General features: G+C 51.4%; 1 protein-coding gene across 1 annotated transcript in view; it reads right to left on the bottom strand.

Annotated features, from left to right (window-relative positions):
* Positions 1 to 26237, bottom strand: part of FAM178B (family with sequence similarity 178 member B) — an 83770-nt gene that overhangs the window by 48697 nt on the left and 8836 nt on the right. The window contains exons 5-7 of the mRNA XM_067703947.1: positions 25685 to 25979; positions 19290 to 19395; positions 15693 to 15777 (exon numbers count right to left, since the gene is read on the bottom strand). Of these exons, the coding sequence (XP_067560048.1) occupies positions 15693 to 15777; positions 19290 to 19395; positions 25685 to 25979 (486 nt within the window). The remainder of the gene's footprint in view (positions 1 to 15692; positions 15778 to 19289; positions 19396 to 25684; positions 25980 to 26237) is intronic.

Here is a 26237-nt window from a genome sequence, read left to right as displayed (position 1 = left end):
TGGGGCTCACAGCATTTAGGGGAGGCTTAAAATCGTATGGTTTCTTAACCTCCCAGCTCTGATTACTTAACTCCCCTCAGCACTCTTGTATTTAAATTGAAACTTGTTCTACATCACGGGCTTTAGTCAATCAGCTCTAGCCCTAGTCATTTAAAATTGTTATTCAGTCAACAGACAGCAAGTGAACAGCAGGCGATTAAAGTTCCGGTGTCATGGAGCTGAAGGTTTCATGGGGAAACAGACAACGCTCACGAAAAATAAACATACCATGCCCGGGTGTGTAAGTGGCGGGGAAGGAAAGGGGTCAGGGTGACGCAGGGCGATGCTACGGGCGGGCGGAAGAGCCCTGCAGAGACCTGGGTCCAGCCAGGAGCCCGGCGTGTTGGAGCTGGTGCCAGGCCCAGGGGTGGGTGACGGCGGGAGGGGATGGGGACAGGGCCAGAGAGGCCTGGGAGAGGAGGGGAGGGGCCCGGCACCCAGCCCACAGACCCACCCCTCTGCGGGGCTGGGACGAAGGGCGAAGGAGACGCTATCAGAGGGATGATCAGAGTGTGCGGTAGAAACACAAAATCCTACCCAGCCCACATTTCAAGAACACGCACATTTCACTGCCCCAACTACAGCATGAGCACGGGACAGAGCCTCTCACGGCTTCCCCACAGAGCACCGCCCTGGCGGTGGGACCCTGATGCGCCCCGACCCAGACCCGCTCGCTGCTGCTCCGGCCTCTCACGCCCCCTGGCTCCCCCCCAGACCTGCACTGCCCGCTTTCTTCCTAATTTCCTTCTTGTTCCTTCTCTGCTGGGCAACCCACCCTGCTGGCCCCTTGTTTTCCCTTTTCTTGCCATTCCCCCGGAGCTCAGGCCCTCCCCACGGGGCCCTAGAGCCTCCCTGCCTACCTCGCTGTATGTAACGCAGCAGGCGCCCACCCCTCCACACACACCCCTCACCACACACCACGCTACTCACACACACCCCGACACACGTACCGACACGCCCCACCACACAGACGCGTGCACACACACCACCCATTCACACACACGTACACACACACAGAGGCTCTGTCAGCCCCTGGTCTGCTGATCCACGAGCTGAGGGTGTGTGCAGGGCAGGTGACGCCGTCCCCAGGCCACCTCTCCTCTACTGCCCTCCGTAACTCACACCACTGCCCTGTGCCACCTAACACCGTTGAGCATTCCAGGCTCTGTGTGTAGGACAGACCTGCATTGAGCCAAACCACTGAACCCATGGTATCTGCTAGAATTAGATTCAGCTGCAAATAACAAAAAGCCCCGCCCCCCCAACAAAACAAAAAACCCACCTGGGCTTAATAAGCTAGAGTTTTATTTCTCTCTGATGAAAAAGAAGCCTGGAGTGGGCAGCCACACAGTGGGGACCTGACTGTCCTGTGGGACCCTGGGTGACGTTGCCGCTCCACCGTTCTCAGCAGGTGCCTCTCCTTCTCAAGACCACCTGGCAGCCCAGGGTGGCTGCTAGAGGCCCAGCTATTATGTCTCACCTCCAGGCAGCTACTTCCTCACTTTGCTGCTTTAGTACACATTCTTGAGTTGTTTTTAAGGATGCAAGGCCCCTTCAGTGTGACTCAGGAAGGCAGCAGCCAACTACGCTCTCAAGTTTCAAAAGCAAGAATTTGAGACTGATTCAGACTCAACCAAAGACGTCCCAGTGACGCCCCTGAATGCACGGCCCACCGGTTCTCTCTCACTTTGGATTTCTGAACCTGCAGTTTTGGGAATGGTCCTGACCTCTGGAATAAAATGAAACAGAAGACACCAGGGACTTCCCTGGTGGTGCAGTGGTTAAGAATCCTCCTGCCAACGCAGGGGACACGGGTTCAAGCCCTGGTCCGGGAAGATCCCACATGCCGTGGAGCAACTAAGCCTGTGCACCACAGCTACTGAGCCTGCACTCTAGAGCCTGCGAGCCACAACTACTGAAGCCCGCGTGCCACAACTACTGAGCCCGCGCGCCTAGAGCCCGTGCTCTGCAACAAGAGAAGCCACCGCGATGAGAAGCTCGTGCACCACAACCAACAGCAGCCCCTGCTCACCACAATTAGAGAAAGCCCACGCACAGCAACGAAGACCCAATGCAGCCAAAAAAAAAAAAAAAAAAAAAACCCCAAACCCCAAAATACAACAACAACAACAGAAGAAAAGGTATCCGCACACAGCACCTTGGGCAGCAGACAGTCTAAGGGAAGGTGGTGTCTGCTGTATGTTCTGCATCGGGGGCCCAGCTAAGAACCTAAGGCAGTGGTTCTCAGACTTGTCTGCACAGTTTGGAATCACTTAGGGAGCAGCTTCAAATATTGCTGCCACCTGTGTCCACCCCCAGTGACTGTGGTTTAATTAGGGTGGGTGTGGCTTGGGTTCTGGAATTTTTAAGAAGTCCCAAGTGATTCTAATACCAGCCAAGTTCGGAAACCCCTGCGCTAAGGAAAGCCGAGGCCCTCACACCAGAGCGGCACCCTGGGGCCCATCCTCACTTGCTCTGGCTGATAATGCGGGCGGGGGAGAGGGAGGAATGAAAGGAAGGCAGCCCCTGGCCCGCATCGCTCCCAGGGCTCCCAGCCTGGCTCCCAGCCTTTCTCAGCCTGGCCGCACGTCACGACCACCTGGGAGTTGAAAAAAAAATCCTGTGCCAGTACTATTCTACATGTGTTCTGGGAGATCAAAGCTACCTGAGCCCAGCAGCTCATGGAGCGGCACCCTGTGACCCGGCTGTACAGGTGGTGGGTCAGAGTCAAAGGTCCAGGGAGCAGGGAGATGCCCGCTGAGCTGGGGTAAAGCACGCGTGCTGGTCCCCACGGGGCCCGCGGACCCCGTGTCCTGACCTTGGAGGAGCAGACAGGCAGCTCCCCAGCTGACTGACCGCGGGGTTTCAGAGAGTCTGGTGGGGAGAGATGCTGACGTCTGCTGTGGGCAACACACACGGTCCCGGAGACGTGACCACTCATTCAACGGATATAGTCCGCGTCCTACCGTGTACTCGGCTCATGGAGCTGCCAGGGACGCAAGTGAAGGCTAAAACAAAAACGAGCAAAGACATGGTCCCTGAGCTCTGGGGCTCACAGCCCATCGGGAGAGACAATATGAATCGAAGAATCCACCCATCAGCTATAACCAGAGCCAAAAAGAGTGGGAAAGGGATAGTGGGAGTAGAGGAAGTGGGGGCTGGATGGGGGGTGGGAGAGGGAGGCAGTGCAGACCTGCCTTGGGAGGCAATGCTAGAGAGGCCGTGTGAGCCCAAGGAAGAGGTAGAGTGAAGAAGGCAAAAGCCAGGGAGTTGCTGGGAGGAAGGAAGAGAGATCCTGGGTGGAGAAACCGGCACATGCAAAGGCCCTGCAGCAGGAGGACGGATGGGGGTGGGGGAAAGAAGGTCAGTGAGGCCGGAGCACAGAGAGCAAGACAGAGAAAAAGATAAAATGAGCTGGACTGGGGGGTCAGGCTGACCACATAGGAAACTGTGCACTCCATACAGAGAGTATGAAGCTCAGGCTTTCCAGCCCCCTAATTATCTGTAAAAATGGGAAAATAATAGTATCTACTTGTTGGATGGTTGTGGTGACTGAATGAGACTGGCCAAGCCCTGGGCTCGGTGCCTGGCATGAGCTCTCTAGAAATGTTAGCTATTATTCTTAATGAAACTACTTTTATCATCACCACAGACAATAACATGTTTCAAAAATGAGGATCAATTATGAAGCTGAATTACTGTTATTGTCGTGTTCCTGTTGAGGGCTCTGGAGGGGCCGTGCTGAGCCAACGACAGTTCCCAGTTCCGAGGGAGCTGGTGCCGGGTGGGGATCTCCCGGGTGGTCCTCAACGTGTCTTCCTGCCCATGTGGGTCCACACAACACTCTCGCAGCACCAGCGTGCTGGGGCGGCAGAGCTGGATCCCGGCCTGACTCTTGGGGCCTGGGGACAGAGGCATCTGCGCTGTGAAGTTCAGAAGTGAAGGGCACCCACACATGAGCACAGGGTGGGCCCTGGGCCTGGCACGTAAGTGCTCCTTGCACGTGTGTGATCCACGAATAACAAGGCCATGTGGAGCCCTGAGGGGCCACTGTCCACAGGCTGGGCCTCCAGCCCGGGAGGCTCCAGGGGCTCTGGATGGATTGCTTCCTGCCACTCCAGCTGGAGACTGCCCCGCCCACCATGGGAGACAGATCAGGTGAAGGGAGGACAACTCCTCGTAAGACTGCGAAGAGCAGAGAGCGTCAACCGGATCTTATAGAACTAAGGAGTTTCTGACTGCTTGAAGACCATGCGAGGAAACAAACAGAAAAACAAAAACCAACCAGCTGAGAACAGGCTGAGAGATAAACGGCCAAAACAGAACTACAAAAATGAAGAAGAGGTACAGACAGTATTTAGAACATTTGTGCTGCTTAGTTCCTTCAGTTTCTCTAATGATCTCCGATTTATAAAGAAGTACATTTTTGTTCTGATAACAGCTATCATTTTGAGCGTCCCCTGTACACCAGGTGTTTCACATACACAATTGCTGCTAACTGAAAACAATCCTTGGTGCTCAGTGCTGGCCCCTCAGGTGAGAACTGGGCATCTGACTGCCCAGTTCCACCTGTGTCCTGATGCCACTCCAATGCTGCTGCAGGGTTTTGCCAAGGGAGTGACTGTGGGACACCCTGACTCCACTCCATCCACCCCATCCTACACGCCAACACCAATCATGCAGCCCTGTGTTCCCATGATATGTGGCTGCTCAAAATTTCCAATAATGAGTCTGCCCAGAGCTCCAATCAAAGAATGCTTTTGCTGGTCTCCAAACTTTTTTTTTTTTTAACTGGAGTATAGTTGCTTTACAATATTGTGTCAGTTTATACTGTATAGCAAAGGGAATCAGCTCTACAAATACATATATCCCCTCTTTTTTGGATTTCCTTCTCATTTAGGTCTGCTGGTCTTCAAACTTTTTTGATGGTACATATCTGTCATTAAAATTTTTTAAGTTATACCTCCAACAAATACACATTTATAAGCTATGTAATTGCACAGTGATACTAATATGTTATGTATGTGATATAACATATTAAAAAGAGAACTTAACATGAGCTACGGTGATCTAAGTTTCCAACTTAAGAAACTGGGTGGGGGGGAGTGATGGGGAGGGAAGCAAATCAAACCCAAAACAAGCAGAAGAAAGGAAATAAAGGTAAGAGCAGAAATCAGTGAAATAGAAACAAAAAACAAAGGAAAATAAATGAAACCAAAAGCTAGTTCTTTGAGAAGATCAATAAAGTTGATAAACCTGTGACCTGACTGATCAGAAGTAGAGAGAAACACAAATTACCAATATCAGAATGAGAAAGAGACCATCATCATTGATTCAACAGACATTAAAAGGATAATAAGGACTTCCCTGGTGGCTCAGTGGTTAAGAATCCGTCTGCCAGTGCAGGGGCCCCGGGTTCAAGCCCTGGTCGGGGAAGATCCCACGTCTCGGAGCAACTAAGCCCACGTGCCACAACTACTGAGCCTGCGCTCTAGAGCCCACGAGCCACAACTACTGAAGCCCACGCACCTAATACAGCCAAAAATAAAATATAAATAAATTTTTAAAAAGGATAATAAGAGAATATTATGAAAAAGTCTATATCAATAAATTTGACAAGATGAATGGACACAAACTAACAAAGCTTACTTAAGAAGAAACAGATATCACAAATAAACATATATATATTTTTAAAAATCAGATTTGTAGTTTGAAATCTTCCCACATGAAACAAAGCTCAGATGGCTTCACTGGCTAATTTTACCAAACATTTAAGGAAGAAATAATACCAGTTCTACACAAACTCTTCCAGAAAATTGAGGAGGAGGGAATACTTCTTAACATATTCTATGAAACCAGCAGTACTCTGATACCAGAACCAGAAAGAGAAAAGTACAGACAAATATCCTTCATGCACATAAATGTAAGAGTTCTCAGCAAAAATTTACCAAGCTGAATCCAACAATACGTAAAAAGTTAATATATTATAAACAAATAGGATTTATTCCAGAATGCAAGGATGAAGGAATAAACATTCGAAAATCAGTCAGTGTAATTCCCCATATTAAGAGACTAAAGAAGAAAAACCATATAATCATCTCAGAATCCAATATACATTCCTGATAAAAATTATCAGCAAAGTACAAGTTTATTAAGATTGTGGGATACAAGGCCAATCTGCAAAAATCAAGTGTATATCAGTACACTAGAAATTAATAATTTGAAAATGAAATTAAGAAAACAATTCCATTTACAACAGCATCAAAAAATACAATATTTATGGGCTTCCCTGGTGGCGCAGTGGTTGGGAGTCCGCCTGCCGATGCAGGGGAGGCGGGTTCGTGCCCCGGTCCGGAAGGATCCCACGTGCCGCGGAGCAACTGAGCCTGTGCACCACAACTGCTGAGCCTGCGCTCTAGAGCCTGCGAGCCACAGCTACTGAAGCCCGCGCACCTAGAGCCCGTGCTCCGCAACAAGAGAAGCCACTGCAATGAGAAGCCCGTGCACCGCAACAAAAAGTAGCCCCCACTAGCTGCAACTAAAGCCCACGCGCAGCAACAAAGACCCAGGGCAGCCAAAAAAAAAAAAAAAAAAAAAATTTATTAAAAAAAAAAAAGAAGATATACAGATGGCAAATAAGCCTATGCAAAGATCATCAGGTTTTAGGGAAATGCAAATTAAAACAATGAGCTACTGCCACATACTTCTTAAAAAGACTGACTATACCAAGTGGTAGGGAAGATGTGGAGCAACTGGAACTCCCCCTCACTGCTGGTGGAGATGGTATGACCACTTAGAGAAAAATAGTTTGGCAATGTCTTAACAACCTAAACACACATTTATCGTATGACCCAGCCTATCCACTTGTAGATGTTTACCCTAAGGGACCTCCCCACAAGGACTTGCATAACAATGTTTATAGCAGCTTTATTTTAATAGCCCCCAAACTGAAAACAACCGAAATGTCCACCAAGCCTTGACTTGGATGAACAAACTGTGGTACTGCCCCGCAACAGAATACCACCCGGCTATTGAAAGGGATAAACTATGGATACACACAATAGCACGTGTGAATTTCAAAGTAATTGAAAGAAGCCAGACCAGAAAAAAAAAAAAAGAGCACCTACTGCATGGTTCCATTTATATAAACTTACAGAAAATGCAAACTAATCCGGAGTGACAAGAAGTAGATGGGTGGTTTCTTAGAGACAAAAGGGGAGAGAGATGAATTAATTACGAAGAGGCACAAGAAAACGTGGAGGGCAGGGGACAACGGATATAATTTTTTGATGTGGTGACAGTTTTATGGGTATATACCTGTGTTTCGTGTATAAGTTGTACACGTTAAATGTGTATAGGTTCATGTATGTCAATTATGCCTCAACAAAACTGTTTTTAAAAAGATGAGTTAAAATGTTAATGTTTTCTTTTCACACCCTGGGGGCTCATCTACCTCCAGGACCCCTCAACTCTGGAGAAAACCCTGTCCAACTTGTGCTGTGTGGGCTGTGGCCTCTCCTGACACCCAGGGAGAGAGCTGGGAAACTCTTAGAAGAGAAACTCTCCACTGGAGGCAATTTCAGATGAATACCGAAATGACGGAAGAAAGATGGTATAAATACAACCTGTAAATATCAAAACATATATTATGTGGATTGTGCATTAATTCTGTTCCTGGAAATCATCACGAGAAACCGTTAATAAGGAGCACTTGGGGAGAGGAAGGGGCCGTGGGGAGTGGGCAGGGAGGGAGGCATTCGCTTTTCACTTTGCACCTTTCTCTTGTATTTGAATTTTCAGCACTTGGTACGTAGGGCACTTTTGAAAAAATAAAACCAGGTTCCATTGGCTAGTGAGTTTACTGGTCATCTTTTGGTTTGTGTCATTCTTTTTACAAGAAGCTACCTTATAGATATTATCTGGGAGGGAAGAAGGAAGGAAGGTTGAGAAGAGGGAGGAGAGAGGATACAAGCAAGCAATGACAGAAAGGAAAGCCACCCGCAAAACGGGGCTCGCCCAAGAGAAATTACGACCCTGGAGCTCTGGGGACAAAGGGAAAAGCATGGTGACCAAGTGAGGAAGGACAAAGCGTCCAAAGACACTGCTCATGAAAACAAAACGAATTTGTTCTGAGAGCTAAATTTCTCGCCCACTTAAAAAGCATCCAAAGAATGTACTGGCCAGGGTCTTTTATTCTGTTATATTCTCCCCTTCCCACACAACTATCATAGAAGCTGGCAGGGAATGGAATGAGTAGGTCAGAAGGAACATTGTCTTGGAAACTAGCGGGAAAGGAGCTACACCTGTTTTACTTCTCTTCCAAAGTATTTCCATCTCACTGATGGAGCCGCTCTTCTCCAGGCACTGCTGCCTAGTCAGTATGTTTGGCACTGAGTTACTGGCCAGTCCTACACCAGCACAGCCAAAACATGTTTGTTAGAGAAACATGAGGTCATTTCTCGCAAGCAATTAGTTGCACAAGAATATGTTTGCTTTCAAAACCAAACTCTGCCATAAAAAAAAACAAAACAAAAACTATTAGAGCTAATAAACGAGTTCAGCAAGGTTGCAGGATACAAGGTCAATACACAAAAATCTGTTGTATGCCTACACACTAGCAAGGAATGATCTGAAAAGAAAACGAAGAAAAGAATTCCACTTACGACAGCATCAAAAAGAATAAAATAATTAGGAATAAATTTAACAAAAGAAGTGTAAGACTTGTACACTGAAAACCACAAAACATTCTTGAAAGAAATTAAAGAAGATCTAAATAAACGGACAGATATCTCCTGCTCATGGATTAGAAGACTCAATATTATTAAGATGGCAGTAACACTCAAAGTCACTTACAGATTCAACACAATCACTATTGAAAGCCCAGCTGTCATTTTTGAAGAGACTAGTAAGCCAATCCTAAAATTAATATGGAAATACAAGAGACCCAGGATAGCCAAAACAATTTTGAAAGGAGCAAAGTTGGAGAACTCACACTTCCCAATTTCAAAACTTACTACAAGCTACCATAATCAAGAATTTGCAGTACTGGCATAAGGACAAATATGTGTGTGTGTACACACACACACACACGCACACGCACACACATATATATCAATGGAATAGAACTGAGAGTCCAGAAATAAACTCGTACATCCATGGTCAACTGATTTTCCACAAGGGTGCCAAGATAACTCACTGTGGGAAAGAATAGTCTTTCAACAAATGGTCCTGGGACAAGTGGATATCCACATGCAAAAGACTGAAGCTGTACTCCTACCTCGCACCATATACAAAAATCAACTCAAAATGGATCAAAGACCTAAATGGAAACGCTAAAACTATAGAATTCTCAGAATAAAACATAAGGGAGGGACTTCCCTGGTGGTGCAATGGTTAAGAATCTGCCTGCCAAGGCAGGGGACACGGGTTTAAGCCCTGGTCCGGGAAGATCCCACATGCCACGGAGCAACTAAGCCCGTGCGCCGCAACTACTGAGCCTTCACCCTAGAGCCCGTGAGCCACAACTACTGAAGCCCGCACACCTAGAGCCCGTGCTCCGCAGCAAGAGAAGCCACCGCAATGAGAAGCACGCGCACCGCAAAGAAGAGTAGCCCCCGCTCGCCGCAACTAGAGAAAGCCCGCGCGCAGCAACAAACACCCAATGTAGCCAAAAATAAATAAATGAATAAACTAAATAAAAAATAAACAAACAAACATAAGGGAACATCTTCATGACCTTGGACTAGGCAGTGGTGTCTTGCTTGACATCAAAGTATGGGCAACAATAGAAAACAACAGCTAAATTAGACTTTATCAAAATTAAAAACTTCTGTGCATCAAAGGCCACCGTCAAGAGAATGGAAAGATAACCCACAAAATGGGAGAAAACATTTGCAAATCACACATCTGGTAAGGGTCTAATAACCAGAGTATATAAAAGAACTGCAGCTCAACAAAAAAATACAAACAATCCAATCACAAAATGAGCACAGCATTTGAACAGATACTTCCTCAAAGAAGATATACAAATGGCCAACAAGCACAGGAACAGGTGCTCAACATGCTTAGTCATTAGAGAAATGCAAACCCAAACCCACAAGGAGATATCACTTCACACCCACTAGTATGACTATTATCAAGAGATGGACAATAACAGATGTTGGCAAGGATGTGGAGAAATTGGAACCCTCAGACATGGCTGGTGGGAATGTAACATGACGCAGCCACTTCAGGAAATAGTTTGGCAGTCTTTCAAAAGACTAAACATAGAGCCACCGTATTACCCAGCAATTCCACTCCTAAGCATATACCAGTGAGAACTAAAAACGTATGTCCCCGTGAACACTTGTGTGCCAATGTTCACAGTAGTGTTACTCACAAGGGCCAAAAAGTGGAAACGACCCAAGTGCCCATCAACTGACGAATGGATATAATGTGGTACAGCCATAAAATGCAATATTATTCGGCCGTAAAAAGGAATGCTACGACATGCATGAACCTTGAAAACATTATGCTAAGTAAAAGAAGCAAACACAAAAGGTCACATATTGTCTCATTTCATTTACATGAAATGTCCAGAATAAGCAAGTCCACTGAGACAGAAGGTAGATTAGAGGTTGCCAGGGGGCTGGGAGGAGTGGGGAGTGGGCAGTGACTGCTGAGGTCTGAGGTTTCTTTTTGCGGGTGATGAAAATGTTTCAGAATTAGACAGTGGTTGAACAGCTCTGTGAATCATACACTTTAAAAGGGTGAATTATATGGTACATGAATTATATCTAAATAACAACGACAACAACAATCTGTCCTGGTCTTGCCAAATATTAATGAAGCTTCACTACACCTGTAATGGCCCCCACTGTCCTCCAAGATCTGGCCCGAAACGTCCAGTCTTATCTCCTACTCAGCCCCTTAAAGGAAGCCCCACTCTCGCTGCTCCTGGCTTCCCCCCAATCTCTCCACAGCCAGGGCTATGCCCAGGGCTGCAAACCAGTAGAACTATATTCTATTCTATCTACAGTCAAATAGTCTGCAGATGGGTTCACAGTGGGGCGTTTTTGGGTTTTGTTTCCTAACAGAATTAGTTACCAACAGGAGATTTCACATAAACATCCGTATTCTGGCTACAACAGACTCTGCTGGCTGCCTATCCAAGAGCCATGCTCCCCCTCCTCCCTGGGAAGGGAACGCTCATTTCATCCTGGTGTCTGCTCGGGGCAAGTGGGTCCACCCCAGTGGAGGAAGCACATCAGCCCGTGGTGGAGAGCCACGGCAACAGAAACAGGCTCTGGCTGTTTGAGCAGAAAACAGTTTTATTAAATGTCAAAAACCGATTGACCTTAAAGGTTCTGAAGCTTGAACGCCAGGACACCTCACCTGCACAGTCCCGCGAGTGTTCTAGCTTAGGTAGGGAAGCCAGGCCGCAAGCAGCAGGCGATTCTCCGTGAACAGTTCTGGAAAATATCCGAGAGATCTAGGACAAAGAGCCCTGGTATTTACTTGGTATGATTTCTTGACTCATTTCTCAATGTTCCCTTTCATACTTAATTTTCCATGTAGTGAATTAGATGCTCCAGATGTTAGAATGACAAAGATTTAAAGCAGCTATTATGACTGTGCTCAAGATGGCAAATGAGAATATGCTCATGTTGAATAGGAACAAATACGAAATCCCAATAGAGAAACAGAAACTATAAAAAACAATAAAGGACTAGATGGAAATTCCAAAACTAAAAATTCAAATATTTGAAAGGAGGCTGGAAAAAAAAGAGTCTCCTGGATTCTACCCAGGAGGTATAGGATTCATGAGGCTGAAAATTCTTTAGACAAAGCCACGGTATTCAAAGGGTACCGGCAGGTAGAAGGGGTCTTCTAGAGCCTGTGATCCAGTTCTGTCTAATGAAACAAAATGGAAAGAATGTCCTGATAAAAAGAGAGAAAAGTATATAAGAAGCAATGATCTCTTATCCTTCACCCTTATTTATCCTTTCTGCCTTGAACACTGCTGTCTTGTGAGAACATGATGATGCCTGGAGCTACAGAAGCCATTCTGCAGCCTTCAGGGGGAGTCGTGGGAAGGGAGACACAAGCTGAGCCAGAGCCCTGGTGATGCAAATCTGTTGAACATACCATGGAACAACCTGCTTCTGGATTTCTTGTCATGTGAGATGATAAACTGTTCTTAATTGGACATCTGTTACTTACGAGTCCAAGTACATCCCAACTAAAACATAGCGTCTCTTGAAAATGGACAGATCTGGCAAAGCGGAACCAGCCAGCCTCTTTAGACAGGCCGGGAGCTCTCCAGTCACCGATCTCACTAGGTCCCCACTGCAACCGCGTTTGCAATCCCTGCCCTACACGTCTTTTGAGAGATGAATCAACCGCTCCCTCTTCTACAAAGCACTTCCCGATTCCGGCCTCCCCCGTCTAACTAGAAGTAGTTTCCCGAAGTTCTGCCTCTGCCTCCTCTCTACCTCCTATTGTAATTGGACACTTAGTCCCCTCCCACCTATCAGCCCCCTGAGGGCAGGAACCATCTTCTTAAACCAGGAAAACTATTCCCACCTTACTCCGATCCTCCAGCAAACGCTGGGCTCTCAGCCCTTAGCCCCAGTCGCCTGGAGCACACCCATGACCGTCAACTCTGAAGCCTGGATCCCAGGCCCTGCCAGAGACCCGGCCCCACCCGGGCTCTCCCCTTACTCAGGAAGCATGCTGTGATGAAGGCGATTGTGTAAGACCTTTCCCGGGATACTCTGGGAAGAACCTCTGGTCAGCTACATATTCCAGAAAAAGATGGAAATTTACACACCTGCAAGTCTCCCCCATTTTACAAAAGAGAAAGGCCAGGCAACTTGAAAACTCACATACCAATCACAGATCCAAAGCCCCACAGTTCTGCCCCAGAGGGCAGTGCCCCACAGAGGACAAGGACACTCAGAGCACCTCAAGTCGTTGACAAATCTGAGAAACATGACTTCCTTTTGCATCAATCCTGGATCTAATTTAACCATACAAATGCTCCCTGAACTAGCAGTTGATTTCCAGTTCCAGCTTTTGGTAGATTCTCTCCTGGCACCTGGCTCTTGACTCTGGGCTTGGCCTTTACTTTTTAAAACTTATGTAAAAAACACATAACGTAGAAGTTGCCATCTTAACCATTTTTTTTCATCTTAACCATTTTTAAGTGTACAGTTCAGCAGTGTTAAGTACATTCACATTGTTCACCATCACCGCTACCCATTTCCAGAACTTTTTCATCATCCCAAACTGAAACGCTGTACCCATGAACAACTAACCTCCCATTCCCCCTCCCCTAGCCCCTGGCAACCACCATTCTACTTTCTGTCTCTATGAATTTGGCTACTCTAGGTACTTCATATAAGAGAAATCCTACAGTATTTATCTTTTTGTGGCTGGCTTATTTCACTTAGCATAATGTCCTCAAGGTTCATCCACGTTGTAGCATGTGACAGAATTTCCTTCCCTTTTTTTTCAAAGATTTTTTGAATGTGGATCATTTTTAAATGTTTCATTTAATTTGTTACAATGTTGCTTCTGTTTTATGTTTTGGTTTTTTGTCTGCCAAGCGTGTGGGATCCTGGCTCCCTGACCAGGAATGGAACCCACACCCACTGCATCGGAAGGCGAAGCCTTAACCACTGGGCCACCAGGGAAGTCCCAGAATTACCTTTCTTTTTAAGGCTGAATAATACTCCACTGCATGTATAGACCACATTTTGCTTATCCATTCAGGCGTCAGTGGACGATTGGGATTTGGGTCCCTTCCGCCATTTGGGTGTCGTGAGTGATGCTGCTGTGAACACGGGGGTACAAATAGTCCCCGCTTTCCCTTCTTTTGCGAACCAGGCCTTTGCCTTTGCCCAAACCAATCAAGATCCTGACCTTGGGCACAGCATTCTGTGGCCCAGTCTCTATTCCAACGGGAGGGAAAGAGACATCCTCCCCACCCCCCGCCCCCACCTTAATGCCGGGAGAACCGCTCTGCAGTGGAATGAGCTACCAGAGCTGAACTCAAGGGCCCGTTCCCGGGTCCACCCCATCCCAGTGGAGGGCGAATCAGGGACAACGTGGCAAGAAGCAAAGAAGAGTGGGACGTCCCCTCTGCCTCAGCGGGAGGAGACACAGACCACCTCGCGCAGAAGAAGAGTGGGACAAGGGAGGCCTCTGTTCCCCAAAGGGCAGGCCTGCCACAGAGGCGCGAAAGGGCAGCCCAGGCTGCAGGGGCAGGGGTTATGCAAAGGGAGAGGAGGCCGAGACTGGCGCTATTCAGAGGACCTCAGTTAGAGGGTCCCAGGCGTAGGGGCAGGGGCGGGGGAGGGGGGAGTGGGAGGAGTCTGGAATGCTCTAATGTGACAGATGGCCCCCAGCTCAGCCAACGCCTGGAGGGGAGGCACAAAAGCAGAAATTCAAAGGGCTGCTTGCCGGTGGTGGTGGTGGGGGGTTAATGGTGCATCATGGGTCTATAACCTTGGCCTTCAGAGCTACGTGCTTCCATGTTTTAGCGGGAGGGTGGGCAGACTGCAGCTGGTGGGCAAGGGCGCGGTCTGGAAACCTGTGGATCCCTCTCGCTGTCTGCCCTAAGCACCTTTCAATCGGTTACCTGATATTTTTTGGTGCCAAAGTGTCTAGTTTCAGGCACCAAATGATGACAGCCCGGTAAGGGTGCAGCCACAGAAGGGGAAACTAATTGCTTCTGTGGAACTCTGAACATCTGAAAGGGTAAAAATGACTCAGGTACTTCCCTGGTGGCGCAGTGGTTAAGAATCCGCCTGCCAATGCAGGGGACACAGGTTCAAGCTCTGGTCTGGGAAGATCCCACATGCCTCCGAGCAACTAAGCCAGTGCGCCACAACTACTGAGCCTGCGCTCTAGAGCCCACGTGCCACTACTGAAGCCCTCGCACCTAGAGCCCGTGCTCCGCAGCAAGAGAAGCCACCGCAATGAGAAGCCCGCGCACCGCAATGAAGAGTAGCCCCCGCTCGCCTCAACTAGAGAAAGCCCGTGTGCAGCAACGAAGACCCAATGCAGCCAAAAATAAATAAATAAACTAAAAACAAATAAAAATAACTTAAGTGTATCCCTTACATGTCAGGACCAAGGTACAGACTCAAAGCTCTCACTCCAGCCCAGTCCAAACTTAGGGGCTCCACTGATGCCCTAGGAGCTGAGGAGGGCTGCGGGTAGGGGCACAGCTTCAGGGCCCTCCCCCTTGGTGACTCCAACCCAAAGAGCTTCCCTGATTTGATGCAGATGTTCCTGGAACCCACCCAAGCAAACTGGGGCTCTCAGGAAGAAGCTGGAGGCAAGCTGTCCTCGTAAATCCAGAGAACCCAGCGCCCAGACTGTTCCAGGATCCTAAGTCTGTGAAGTCAGCCTGGACTTGGCCCTGGTGACATGGAGCTGAGGCCAGAGAAGGTGCTGGGGAGCCTGTTGGCTCAGCTTTTTACTAACGCAGGAGCCAGAGCCAAAGATGGCCTGATGTCTCCGTGTCCCGGTGATGCAACATCCCCACTAGCACCTCTCCCACACACTGGGCTGGGGCGGTGCGGGGCTGAGAGCTGAGTACTATGTAGGCTCTCCAGCTTGGGTACCCAGCGTGCCAGCTGCTGCCCTGCACCCGAGGTACTGACCAGACGGACGGAAGAGCCCATCCACGCTGAGGTCCCACAGGAGACCAAAGGCTCCCAAAGAAGTTTCTGGAGGCCATGTCAGCAGCTAGGAGGAGAAAAAAGAAACAGGTTAGCTGGGTCATTCCTATGGAGTAATAGCAGAACCCTTTATTATGCCATATTAAATAAGTCCCATTTAATCCTCACAAATCCACACAGTAGAAGGATATTGTCATTACTGCTGCTTTACAGATGAAGAAACCAAGCTCAATCACAGAGCAACGAAGCAGAAAAGCCAGGATTCAATCCCAAGTCTATGCGACTTGAAATCTCCTACTCTGTCCACCTCCCTGTGTGGGAGTCTTGGTCCTTCTGCCCCTCACTCCCTGTGGTCACAGCCACGCCCCTCCAGGGCAGGAACCGGTGTAGGGAAGAGAAAGAGCTCAGCGGCACTGACTACCGTCAGCGGTACAAGATAAAGTGCGGCCCCTCTGCGAGGCCCTCACATCACTTCCAGGTCAGGGCCTTCACTCCGAACATCGGAGCCTCGGGAGCCCACCGGCTCTGGGAGGTCCTTGGTACTGAGTGCGGATCCTCAACAAGCTGGTGGGGGGAGGGTGGGCAGGGCACCCACCTGACTCAAACGCACTGGGATTCTTATTCAAACACTCCTTGAGTCTGCGGCCACAGCTGGGGATTTGGAACGTGAACAGAGTGTGACATGGAGACGTGCACCCTCCCCACCAGCGCCATCCAGTCTGGGGACACACAGGTGAGGCCAGGCCACGCCGTGTAGCACACCATCCTCCCTCTGGAGAGTGCCGAGAAAAGCCCGCTGCAGTGGGCGCTCGGTTCAGGACCAAGGCTCCCACCCCCACGGGCTGGGCATTGCTGCTGGCTGATTGACCTCGGACAGAGGGAGTCCCTCACCCAAGGTCACACCCCCCTCTCCAAGTGTAGCCATCGTCTGATAACTAGCCAATGCTGGGGTCCAAAGGCCAGGACCCCTTGCCTCAAATGGGACAACTCTAAAGGGTAATCCCAGTTCCAGAGCACCCTGGGACTGGCCGTGGCCTGGCATGAAGTTGCTTTGCTACTCGGCTTCTCCTTCTGCCCCAGCCCTGCTGCCCTCCCTCCCTCACAGGGGCGGCTTCCTGCTTCCCAGGGATCTGACCTAAGACACGAGAACCCTGCCTCCCTCTTCCTTTCCTAACTTTTTTATAGTTGAACACGTGATCGTTCCCCAACAAGAATACAAGTTCACTGACAGCATAAGCTTCCTGCTTTTGTCTGCCCTCCCCAGCAAGGCTCACCTGGGAAGCATACACTAGGGCCCCAGTGACGAGCTCACACAATTCACGAGCACTAAGGCTGAAGCCTACTCACCCAGCGCCACTGTTCACCCCACTGAAGCCCCCGGCTTCAGGGAGGGTGGCGGGCAGCAGGAACTAGTCTCCATGGGGACACAGGATGGCCTTTCCAAAGAGCTGAAGGAGCAGGGTTGGAGCGGTCTGCCCAACTCCCCCACCCCCTAGCTCTCAGAATCAACCCCAGGTATGCATGTGGGACCCCAGCAGCCCTGTGAGCCTGCTCCCCTAGCTGCCTTTGATTGGGAGTGGTCACTGAACCCCTCTTAGGCCAATCAGACTCTCCTTCCTGGGAATTTACTTAACCGTGGAGCCTGGGGTACAGAGAGAAGCCGAAAGCCTGTCCTAGGATCCCGACCCTTGTCCAACCTGCTTCCAGCTCGTCCTGAGGCCCAGCTGTATCCCTGCCCTTGGATCCCACGAACCGCCCCTGCACCTTCATCGGAGCGCCACCCGCCCCAGCAGCTTCAGGCAGCCCCCGTGGATCTGTGCCTCTCACTAACAGCGCGCGGTTCTGAAGTATGCGGAACCCCACGGCCACGTTCTACGCATCTACCTGGGACGCCATTTCCAGGACCTTTCTGTCCCTAGAGCTCAGCATGTAGCCTGTCCTGAACCAAGGTCTGCAAAGGAACCAATGCTACTGTTGCTGTGGGAAAATAAGTTCCAAGTGACAAGAAAACCAAAACCTCGGAAGTGAAACATCAGAGCCCATCCTAAAGCCTGTAGTGTGATCACGTGAGTGGCAGACAGCAGCTGCCCTGGTCCTCCTTCCCCTCCGGAGACAAAGATGTTGGGCAGGGTCTCCCCCAGAAGAGGCCCCCAAGGCCAAGCGCACCCCTTTCACTGATCTGACTTTAGCCATGGGCAGGGAGAGGAGCTGCTTTGTTTCTCCTTGCTGAAGATGGAGAACCTGACCTCCGTGCTAACTTCATTTCTTCCAGATGATGCCCAGACCCTGGGCAGAACCTCGGGGGACTATAAGGACAAGGCAGCTCACAGGATTTCCTCACTCAGCCTTCGCGTGGGACTACCGACCCCAGTTTACAGAGTGGAAACTGAGGCACGGAGCTGATGTTAAATAACTCCCCAAGTCACACAGTAGTATGTGGAGGAGCAGGTCTCGGTCCTCTGCTCTCGGGGACCCCCCAGGTGACAGACGTGGGGGGAGAGACAAGGCGGGGCTCGCTCACGCCTCCACGCCGTGTCAGGGTCACACAAGGACCTTCTGTGGGCGACATCTCAGACCGGTTCTTTGTGCCTCCGATGCCCGACTTTGCGTCTGTCGTGCGCTGAGCAAGGAGAAAGAAGCCTGCACTGAGTGTGGACGGAGAATAATGGCCGCTCTGTTCCCTGTGTGGCCTGGGCCCGGGGGAGGGGCAGGGCAGGGCCGATGGGACGGAGCCCAGAGGGAAGGAGAGAGAGCCAGAGGGCTCCTTCTGGAAGGCAGCCAGCCTGCCGAGGCCGAGGAGTTCCGAGGACAATCCGCCCCGCAGGGTGGCTCTAATTCACGGCTGGGGTCCAGGCTCCAACTGGCAGGAATGGGACCAGCTGGAACTTGGGACCTGCCGGTCCCCGGGCAAGGGAAGGTCCTGGGTGGGGGCCAAGGCTGCATCCCCGTGCCCTGCGTTCAGATCCCAGCAGCTGGTTCCCGGGCCTTCCCTGCTGGCTTCTCACTGTCTTTCTCAGCGCAAAGGTTCTGAGCCCCGGGCAGAATGCATGTGCCCCTGGCAGCAACCGGAACGGAAGGGAGGGGAAGACAGAGCAGCTGTTCTAGGCTTTTCCAGCCGACCTACAACTCCACAGCGGGAGGCAAACACCCGAGCACCCCAGCTCAGAATTCACCAGGGCCCTCACACCTGCAAGGCTGCTGCACGGCTGTGCTCCCGCTGCCCATGGGACGAGGGCCGGGACCTGTGACTTGGAGATGAGCCTGGACACAAGACGAGCAGGTGTGAGCACCTGCTGAGCGGCCCTGCCGGAATCACACAGAGGGCCTCTGGGGGCAAAGCAACACCCTGTGAGGCACACGCTCTGGGGGGACCGGAGTGAAGACAACAGACCGGTCCCTGCACCTCCCTGTCTCTGTCATCACAAGCCCCCCTCCCTCCTCCAGCCTCAGCTGGGACAAACCCAGCAGCACCCAAGGCCAGAAGAAGAGGGTGGGTGCCCAGCCCCTCCTGCCAGCGGCCCTGCCCAGACTGTTGTGCCGGCACGCTCCCGCCCCCTGGCGGCAGGCCGCGGTGCTCACCTGGAACAGCCACCGGAGCAGGGGCACGGGGCGGAGGCCCGAGGGCAGGTAGAGGCTGCTCAGGAGGCCGCTGCGCAGGAAGGAGAGCTGCTGGGCCGGCGGGGAGCTGTGGGAGCAAAGGGACAGAGGGGCGAGGTCAGGGAGGGAGCCTCCTCAACACGCCTGTCTTGGCGAGGCTGGGTTCAGGGGGATGGTTCAGATTTCCGCTTCACCGGGATGCTAGAAGCGCGTCAGTCCCTGCTCTGGACAAAACTGCAGGTGGAGCCCTGGTGCAAGCACCCGCTGGAAGGTAAAACGACCCGTGGCACCATCAGAATCATCTGCTGTCCACGAACACATGTCACAGTAGGGTTTTTTGTTTGTTTGTTTGGTTTTGGTTTTTCTTTGGCCACGCCGTGCGGCATGCGGGATCTTAGTTCCCCGACCAGGGACCGAACCCGGGCCATGGCAGTGAAAGTACTAAGTCCCAACCACTGGACTGCCAGGGAACTCCCTTCACAGTGTTTTAAACACACGACTGAGGAATACAGTTTGTCCTTCCCATTTGACGGGGGTGGGAGGAAACTGAGGTATTTACCAGGGTTGTGAAAAGGACCTGCGTTGCAATGAGGAGAGGGGCCTGGGAGTCGCACCTTTTAGCTGAGGGCTCCGGGCTGCAGCGGGCGGACAGAATTACCCATGGGGCTCACGTGGAGCCAGCATCCGGGGTCTGGTTACACAGAGCGTGTCTGCCCCGTCTTGTGTTTTTCCGAAACAAAGGGGACACCTGAGAAGATGGGAAAGTAACAGAAAGGGGCCCAAGACGGGGAAGTTTTGGGAAGGAAATAACAACCAAGGGTGCCACGTGGGATTCTCTGGAAACCACGTGAGCAGCGATGGTCCCAGGGCCAAGGGGGAAGGGCGCTCAGACTCTCCATACTCCTGGGGCCCTAACCTGCGATTCCATTCCCGACTGGATCCGGCGGGGCCTTTCCCTCCCGCCAGGAGCTGCTGGCGTGGAGAGGAGCCCTGCTTTGAGTACACTGTTGCCCCGATAGATCATCTGGACCCACAGGATCCCAGGTCCCTGTACAACGAGGAGTTGATATATTTTGTGCGGTTTTAGGGCCTCTGGTAGAAGGTGCTTCGTTTCAGAGGGGCTGGCTGGACTGCATCACCCTCTTGTACTCCTGGACGTCCCGTGGAGGCTGGGTGTGGGGTAGGATTCTCCCACTCCGTCCGTGTTTGGTGAATGCCTCTTCGCTCTCTTTCTAGATAACGTCCTAAAGGCAATTAATAAGGATTCCAGAAAATGAAAAAGTAACTTCGTGTTTGTTCTTCTTTTTTAATGGCCAAATCCCGGCAAAGAGCATTTCAGACAGCATTTAAAGTCATGACTCGAGAGAGAAAGTTCCTCGGTCAGCCCAACCTCCTCCTCTCCTTTTTAAAAAGGACATCATACTTTAATCTGCCAGGAACAGAATGCTCCAAAACAAAGATTCTCCTCGGAGCCAAGCTGCTGTCTGCTTGAGTATATCCAGGCAACTTACAAATTGTATATGTCTTTTTCTTTTTTTTAAATCATTTAGGTTCAGAGAAAGCAGCTTTGTTCCTGTGCTTGTGAAGCTGGCCGTTCTAAAACAGTCCTTTATTTGCACATACAAACACGTGTGCACCCCAGGGCTGCTGGCACACACCACTCTGATCCCCGTGCTCAGTCACACGGACACTTTCATGGACTGACTCCCGCGATGCATGCGTGGTTCAAGCACAGCACCCCGAACACTAGACGATACTCAAGCACACCGTGTCTGGAGGGCCTCACAAATTGGCAGGACCTGGCCAGGGGCCATGTGGTAAGGAGGCTGGGGCTCCGGGGACTCTAGGAGACTCTGGCTCTGGCATTCTGCTCGGGGGGCACCCGCCAGCTTCTCAGTAGGGGAATTGATTGTACAAGCCCCTGTAGGCTCAGATAAACACATTTCCGACTGCTGCTCAGAGGGAGAGATACCCCTTGGGTGAGAATGTCTCCCTTCTGCTACACCATTCTGCAGTGCAGTTTCTGCCAGAGAAATGCTCAGTCCGCCTTGGGTTCACTGCTGCTGAGCTAGGCTTAGTCTGCAAGACCAGGAGCTGGAGGTACGCCGAGAGGGCACGGTCCGGCTGTGCCTCGAAGCGAACGGCTTTCAAGGAATTCTGTGCCGACAGCCTGATGAGATGCGAGCACTCTCCTCCATGCGTGCTCGGTGTGAGGGAGGCAGTGCTGCCTTGCCGGCTGCACCACGAGTCCCATCACCACTCAGTGGAAGGACAGGCCGGCGGCAGAAGTAACTTCCCGCTTGGGGGAAGGGTGGGGATGGGCCTGGCGTGCAGACACTGCCCTGATCTGAGGCAGGAGGAGAGTCTGCACAGCAGCACGTGGGGAGGCCTGGAGGAGAAGGGAAGCGTGTGGCAGGTGTGTGCGCTGCAAACTCAAACACCGCAGGTTACGGAATCAACTGCTGTCAGATTTACACAAACCCACGGCGTGTCCACAAGCCAAGAATGCTGACCCCGGGTCCAGGTGGGTGCCTGTGCTTGTGGCAAAGCCAAGGCCAAGGTCAGAAGTTATCCTGAGAATGTCAGAATGTCTCGGAGCAAGAATGGGAGGAGCAGAGCCTCCTGCTGGGCAGCAGATGCCAGGCAGGCCCAGCTGAGCGTGAAGCCCCAGCTGCCAACCCTGAGGATCCCGGGGAGGGGGGGCGGGGGGGAGGTCCCCACCCAGACAGGGAGCTGCCAGAATGCACTAACGCCCTGCCACCGCGGCAAGGACACGGGGCCATGGGAACAGAAGGAAGGAAGGTTGTGGGGGGCGGGGGGATCAGCCCCAAAGGGGAATCACACAGAACAAAGGCCCCAGCCTGGGTCAGCAGGCTGGGCTCCTGGCGGAGCTCCGACCTTCTGCTTGGACTGTGGGTTCCTGATAAGGCCCGCGTCAGGACCCCTCCAGCCCCCATCTCTCGTCTGTTTTACGGGCGGCCGTCCCAGAGGGCGAAGTCTCTAAATGCCTCGGGAATCCCAAGTGATGGCAGAGGGATAAACAGCGAGCGCCGTTATTTATACAGTGTCAGTTTCCGCGCCTTTGCCAGGCTACTCAAATGTTAGCTTAAGTGAAATGCCGAGGAAAAGAACAGCAACAGACGGCGGTCCAAGCGCTCATCCCTGCTCCTCTTCGTTTTCCTCCCTTTGTTTAAACATCAGTGAGCGCCACGCTGGTTAGCAGCCCAGGGATCCCAGCAACAACCCGGCTGGCCACTGCTGCTGGCTCTGGAGTTTGGGGGCAGGCGCAGCCAGTTGGGCGGCTCAGCCCCGTCCACACTCTGTAACTGCTGGATTTATTTCACCCGGGCTTGCCCCTGGCAAAACAGGAGCTGGGGCCTGGGCCTCGGGGGGGGGGGGGGGGTGTCCGGTGCATATGCATCATTCACACCGTGAAGCTCCGACCCACCCCCTCCCCTGCCCACTGAAGCCGTCGCGGAGGGAGGTCCCCGTCGGCGTATCAGGTACCCCGAGAACACACTGCAAACACCTCACGGGGAGAGCGGCCGGTGCACCCAGAGGACAGACATGGGTCCTGACGCTCCCGCACACACTGCGGGGGCCCAGGGTACTTCAGCGGGCAATCTCCACGCCCCCACCCCCCACCCCACCCCCCATGGCACTGGCTCCTGCCTTGGAGCTGCCTGTGGGCACAGGTCCTACAGCTTTTCCACTCGGGGCTGGGGGGGATTAGAGGCGGAGGAAAAAGTTCAGCCCCTGGTACCAGTGTCTGTCATAGCATGTGACTTTGGTCCCAGGGAACCGACCTGAGGTCACACGTCCAGCCGGGTGACAAACGAGAGAGGATGGCCCGGGCCACCTCCAGCCCCACAGCTGTGGGTTCTGGGAGGAGATTTCTTGCATGTAAACCTGTGTAGGTCTGAGCCGGGAGCACCAGGCCCGGCGCCCTCCCTCGCTCCGCAATCTGAGACAAACTGCTGGCTTAACCTGTGCCAAGATTTCCCACTTTGTGCAGTGGAAAGAAAGACAATATCCCTCTTCACCGAACAGCAAGAAGAAGCAAATCTACTTCAAGAAGTGATTTCTTTAAATCTCCTTCACTTTCCCCCCCAAACCTCTAATGATAAAAACGATACGTGTTTATCACAGAAAGTGTGGAAAATACAGAGGAGTCTAATGAGGAGAATAAAAGTCACCTGCCATCTCACAAAGTGTTCACTTTTTCTCCGGTGAGAAACTGAACCATACTGTTCTCTGAGAGATCAAGTAACATTTTCTTCTTCCTCCATCTTCGTGCTTCCGGCTGCGCACAACGGGATAATTATTGAACGGCTAGCAAGTAACCCTCACGCTTGTGTCTGGGCTTGAAGTCCTTGGCACAAACAGGAAATAAAGGATGACACCCCCCCTCCCCAGGCTAAAGGGTGACCTTCAGGAAGTGGCCCTTCCCCGGTGCATGGCAGGCGCCCCCTGACCTGGCCGCGGGCAGGGCGCGGGCATTCCTCCAGGAAGCCCTGCGAGCCAGGCCCTGCAGCCCCATCTCTGCCCTGCTTCGTGAGCAGACCTGAGGGCACAGGGTCTGGATTCCCCGCTCCAGGGAAGCTGGCTGGCCACCTGGCCCCATTTGGCACGGCCGCTCGGATCCCAGGCCACCGCACCACGGGCCATCTCATCTGTCAAACACTTCCTGCCGGCCATCCAGCCTGGGACAGAAAACCTGCTGTTGGCACAGAGCCCGAGGAGAAGCAGCTCAGGAAGCCGCCTGCCTTTCCCCTCTTATCTCCTCCCCTGCCCAGCCACGCTCTGTCCCTCTCCTTCCTCCAGCTCCACTATCTTACTTCTTTCTCTTCATTCCTTTTTCCCCCCTTTTCATCATCTCTTTATCAGAAATACTTTCAATTTGGCAATGGGAACTTTTACCAATATGCATACCCTCAGACCCAATCACCTCACGTCATATGCAGGGATCTATTCCAGAACTGCAGACAAAATATTTCTGTATAAGGATACTCTCTACCACATTGTTTACAGTGGGGGGAAAAGTTGGAAACAACCTGCATGTTGAGAAAAATGAGGAAAATGGTTAAATATGTTGGGGCATCAATGCCACGGGATACAGTTTCACCATTAACATTTCTTTGTCTAATTGCAACATTTGGGCCTTGTTTGGATTCTGATTTCAACAACATATTAAAAAACACTTAAAAGACAATCAAGGAAATCTGAATGCTGACTGATATTAATTAATGCTATTAAGAAATTCCGATATTTTTTAGGTGTAATAATATACTGAAGTTTTGTCTAAAGACAGAGTCTTTTAGAGACACAGACTGAAGTGCTTACCGAATTAAATTGTATGTGTCTGGGATTTGCTTAAAAATAATCCTGAGGGGACAACGTAAGTGGGCAGGGGTAGAGATGAACCAAGATTGGCTTTGAGTTGGTAACTGACGTTGAGTGATGGGTACATGGAGGTACACTCTACTTTGATGTATGTTTGAAACTTCCCATGATAAAGAGTTTTAAAGGAAACACATCAAAACATTGTTATCTTTCTATTATAAAATAAGATGGACTAGCCGGAAAAGAGAACAAGATTCCTGCATTCAAGTGCTAATGTGGCCCCAACCTCCACGTGCCTTACAGGCTGGGGCAGGGGTTGGTGGGGGCTGGTGGCCTCTCCTCCATCCCCTCGGGCCCACCAAGGCCCAGCAGGGCACCAGCCCCCTGGAGGGCCGCTGCACTGTATCCTGTGCTTTTTCTCTCTCTCTTATTCTTAGACATGTGAACTCACAGTTGCAAGCGTTGCGTGGTATTGTGGTAAAGTTTTCAAAAATCCCCTAAAAAATCAACATAGTCAGGGGTTATGTGATAATGACCATGAACACCTTCTAACGAGAGGAGGACCAGGGTGGCTGTCCTAACGTTATACAGAGCGTACCTGGGGCTGGGGACAAACTTTTCAGGGTCAGCATCACACACAGACCCAAGGAGGAGGAGGAAGCGGCCATGACAGGCTCTGGAGAACTGCTGGATGGCCGGGAAAGTGGCTCCAGTGTTGATGGAGACATAACCCGAAAGGCATGTATGATGGGTGTGACCAGAGCCGTTCCATGAAACTGGGGCGTGGGGGAGGGAGAGGCAACACAATTACAGAACAGATGCCTAATATCTGCTGTAATGTAAGATTTTTTAAAGTGTGTACATCTAAATTGGTAAATGAAATATTGTAAGCTGACGTGCGCTATTTCATCTGTTTCCCTAAAAGCTGACATATCCGAACTGGCAAAACACGGCTTTGGACTGCCTCGTGTGGGGTGGTCCTCACCACTGGGCTCCCTGAGGGAGGGGCCTGGTAATGCCGCGCCGATGTTTACCTGAGGAACAGCTCTTCCAGGCGGCTCTGTGGCTTCAGGTGTGAACAGTCCAGGATGCAGGGCAGAGGGTGCTGCCGGGGTAGAAACACAGTCTCGCCTGGATGTACTGCTGGGATGACCTGCAGTGACACGGAGAACCTCTCCACCAGCTTCCTGGCAAAGCAAGAGGCAGGAGAGCCGGGCGTCAGCAGGCACACCTGGTCTGCAGCCTGGAGGGAGGCCAGGGGGGACCAGATGGCTACCCCCGCCCTGCAGCCCCCGCCTGGTTGGGACCAGCCCAGGGACACGGCGCCACCTGCTGACGGAGGGGGAGCCCGAGAGATACAGACTGAGGAGCCCTTCCCCCTCCCACTGTCGGTCAGACCCCAACCCCTCCCTCAGGGCCTTGGTCCAGGAGCCAGAATCCTGGTCCCAGATCCTGCCCCACCCATGGGCTGCGTTCAAACTTTCACTGAGTGCCCACGACTGCGAGTGCCAGGCACTGAAGGTTGAGTCAGGCGTGGGTTGCCCTTGCACGGACAGGAAAAGCGTAACGGGATCACGGCAATGCCCT

Source organism: Pseudorca crassidens, chromosome 14 (genome assembly GCF_039906515.1).
Source record: "Pseudorca crassidens isolate mPseCra1 chromosome 14, mPseCra1.hap1, whole genome shotgun sequence".
Lineage (NCBI taxonomy): Eukaryota > Metazoa > Chordata > Mammalia > Artiodactyla > Delphinidae > Pseudorca > Pseudorca crassidens.
The sequence above is the reverse complement of the archived record's forward strand: the minus strand, read 5'-3'. Positions and strand labels throughout refer to the sequence as shown.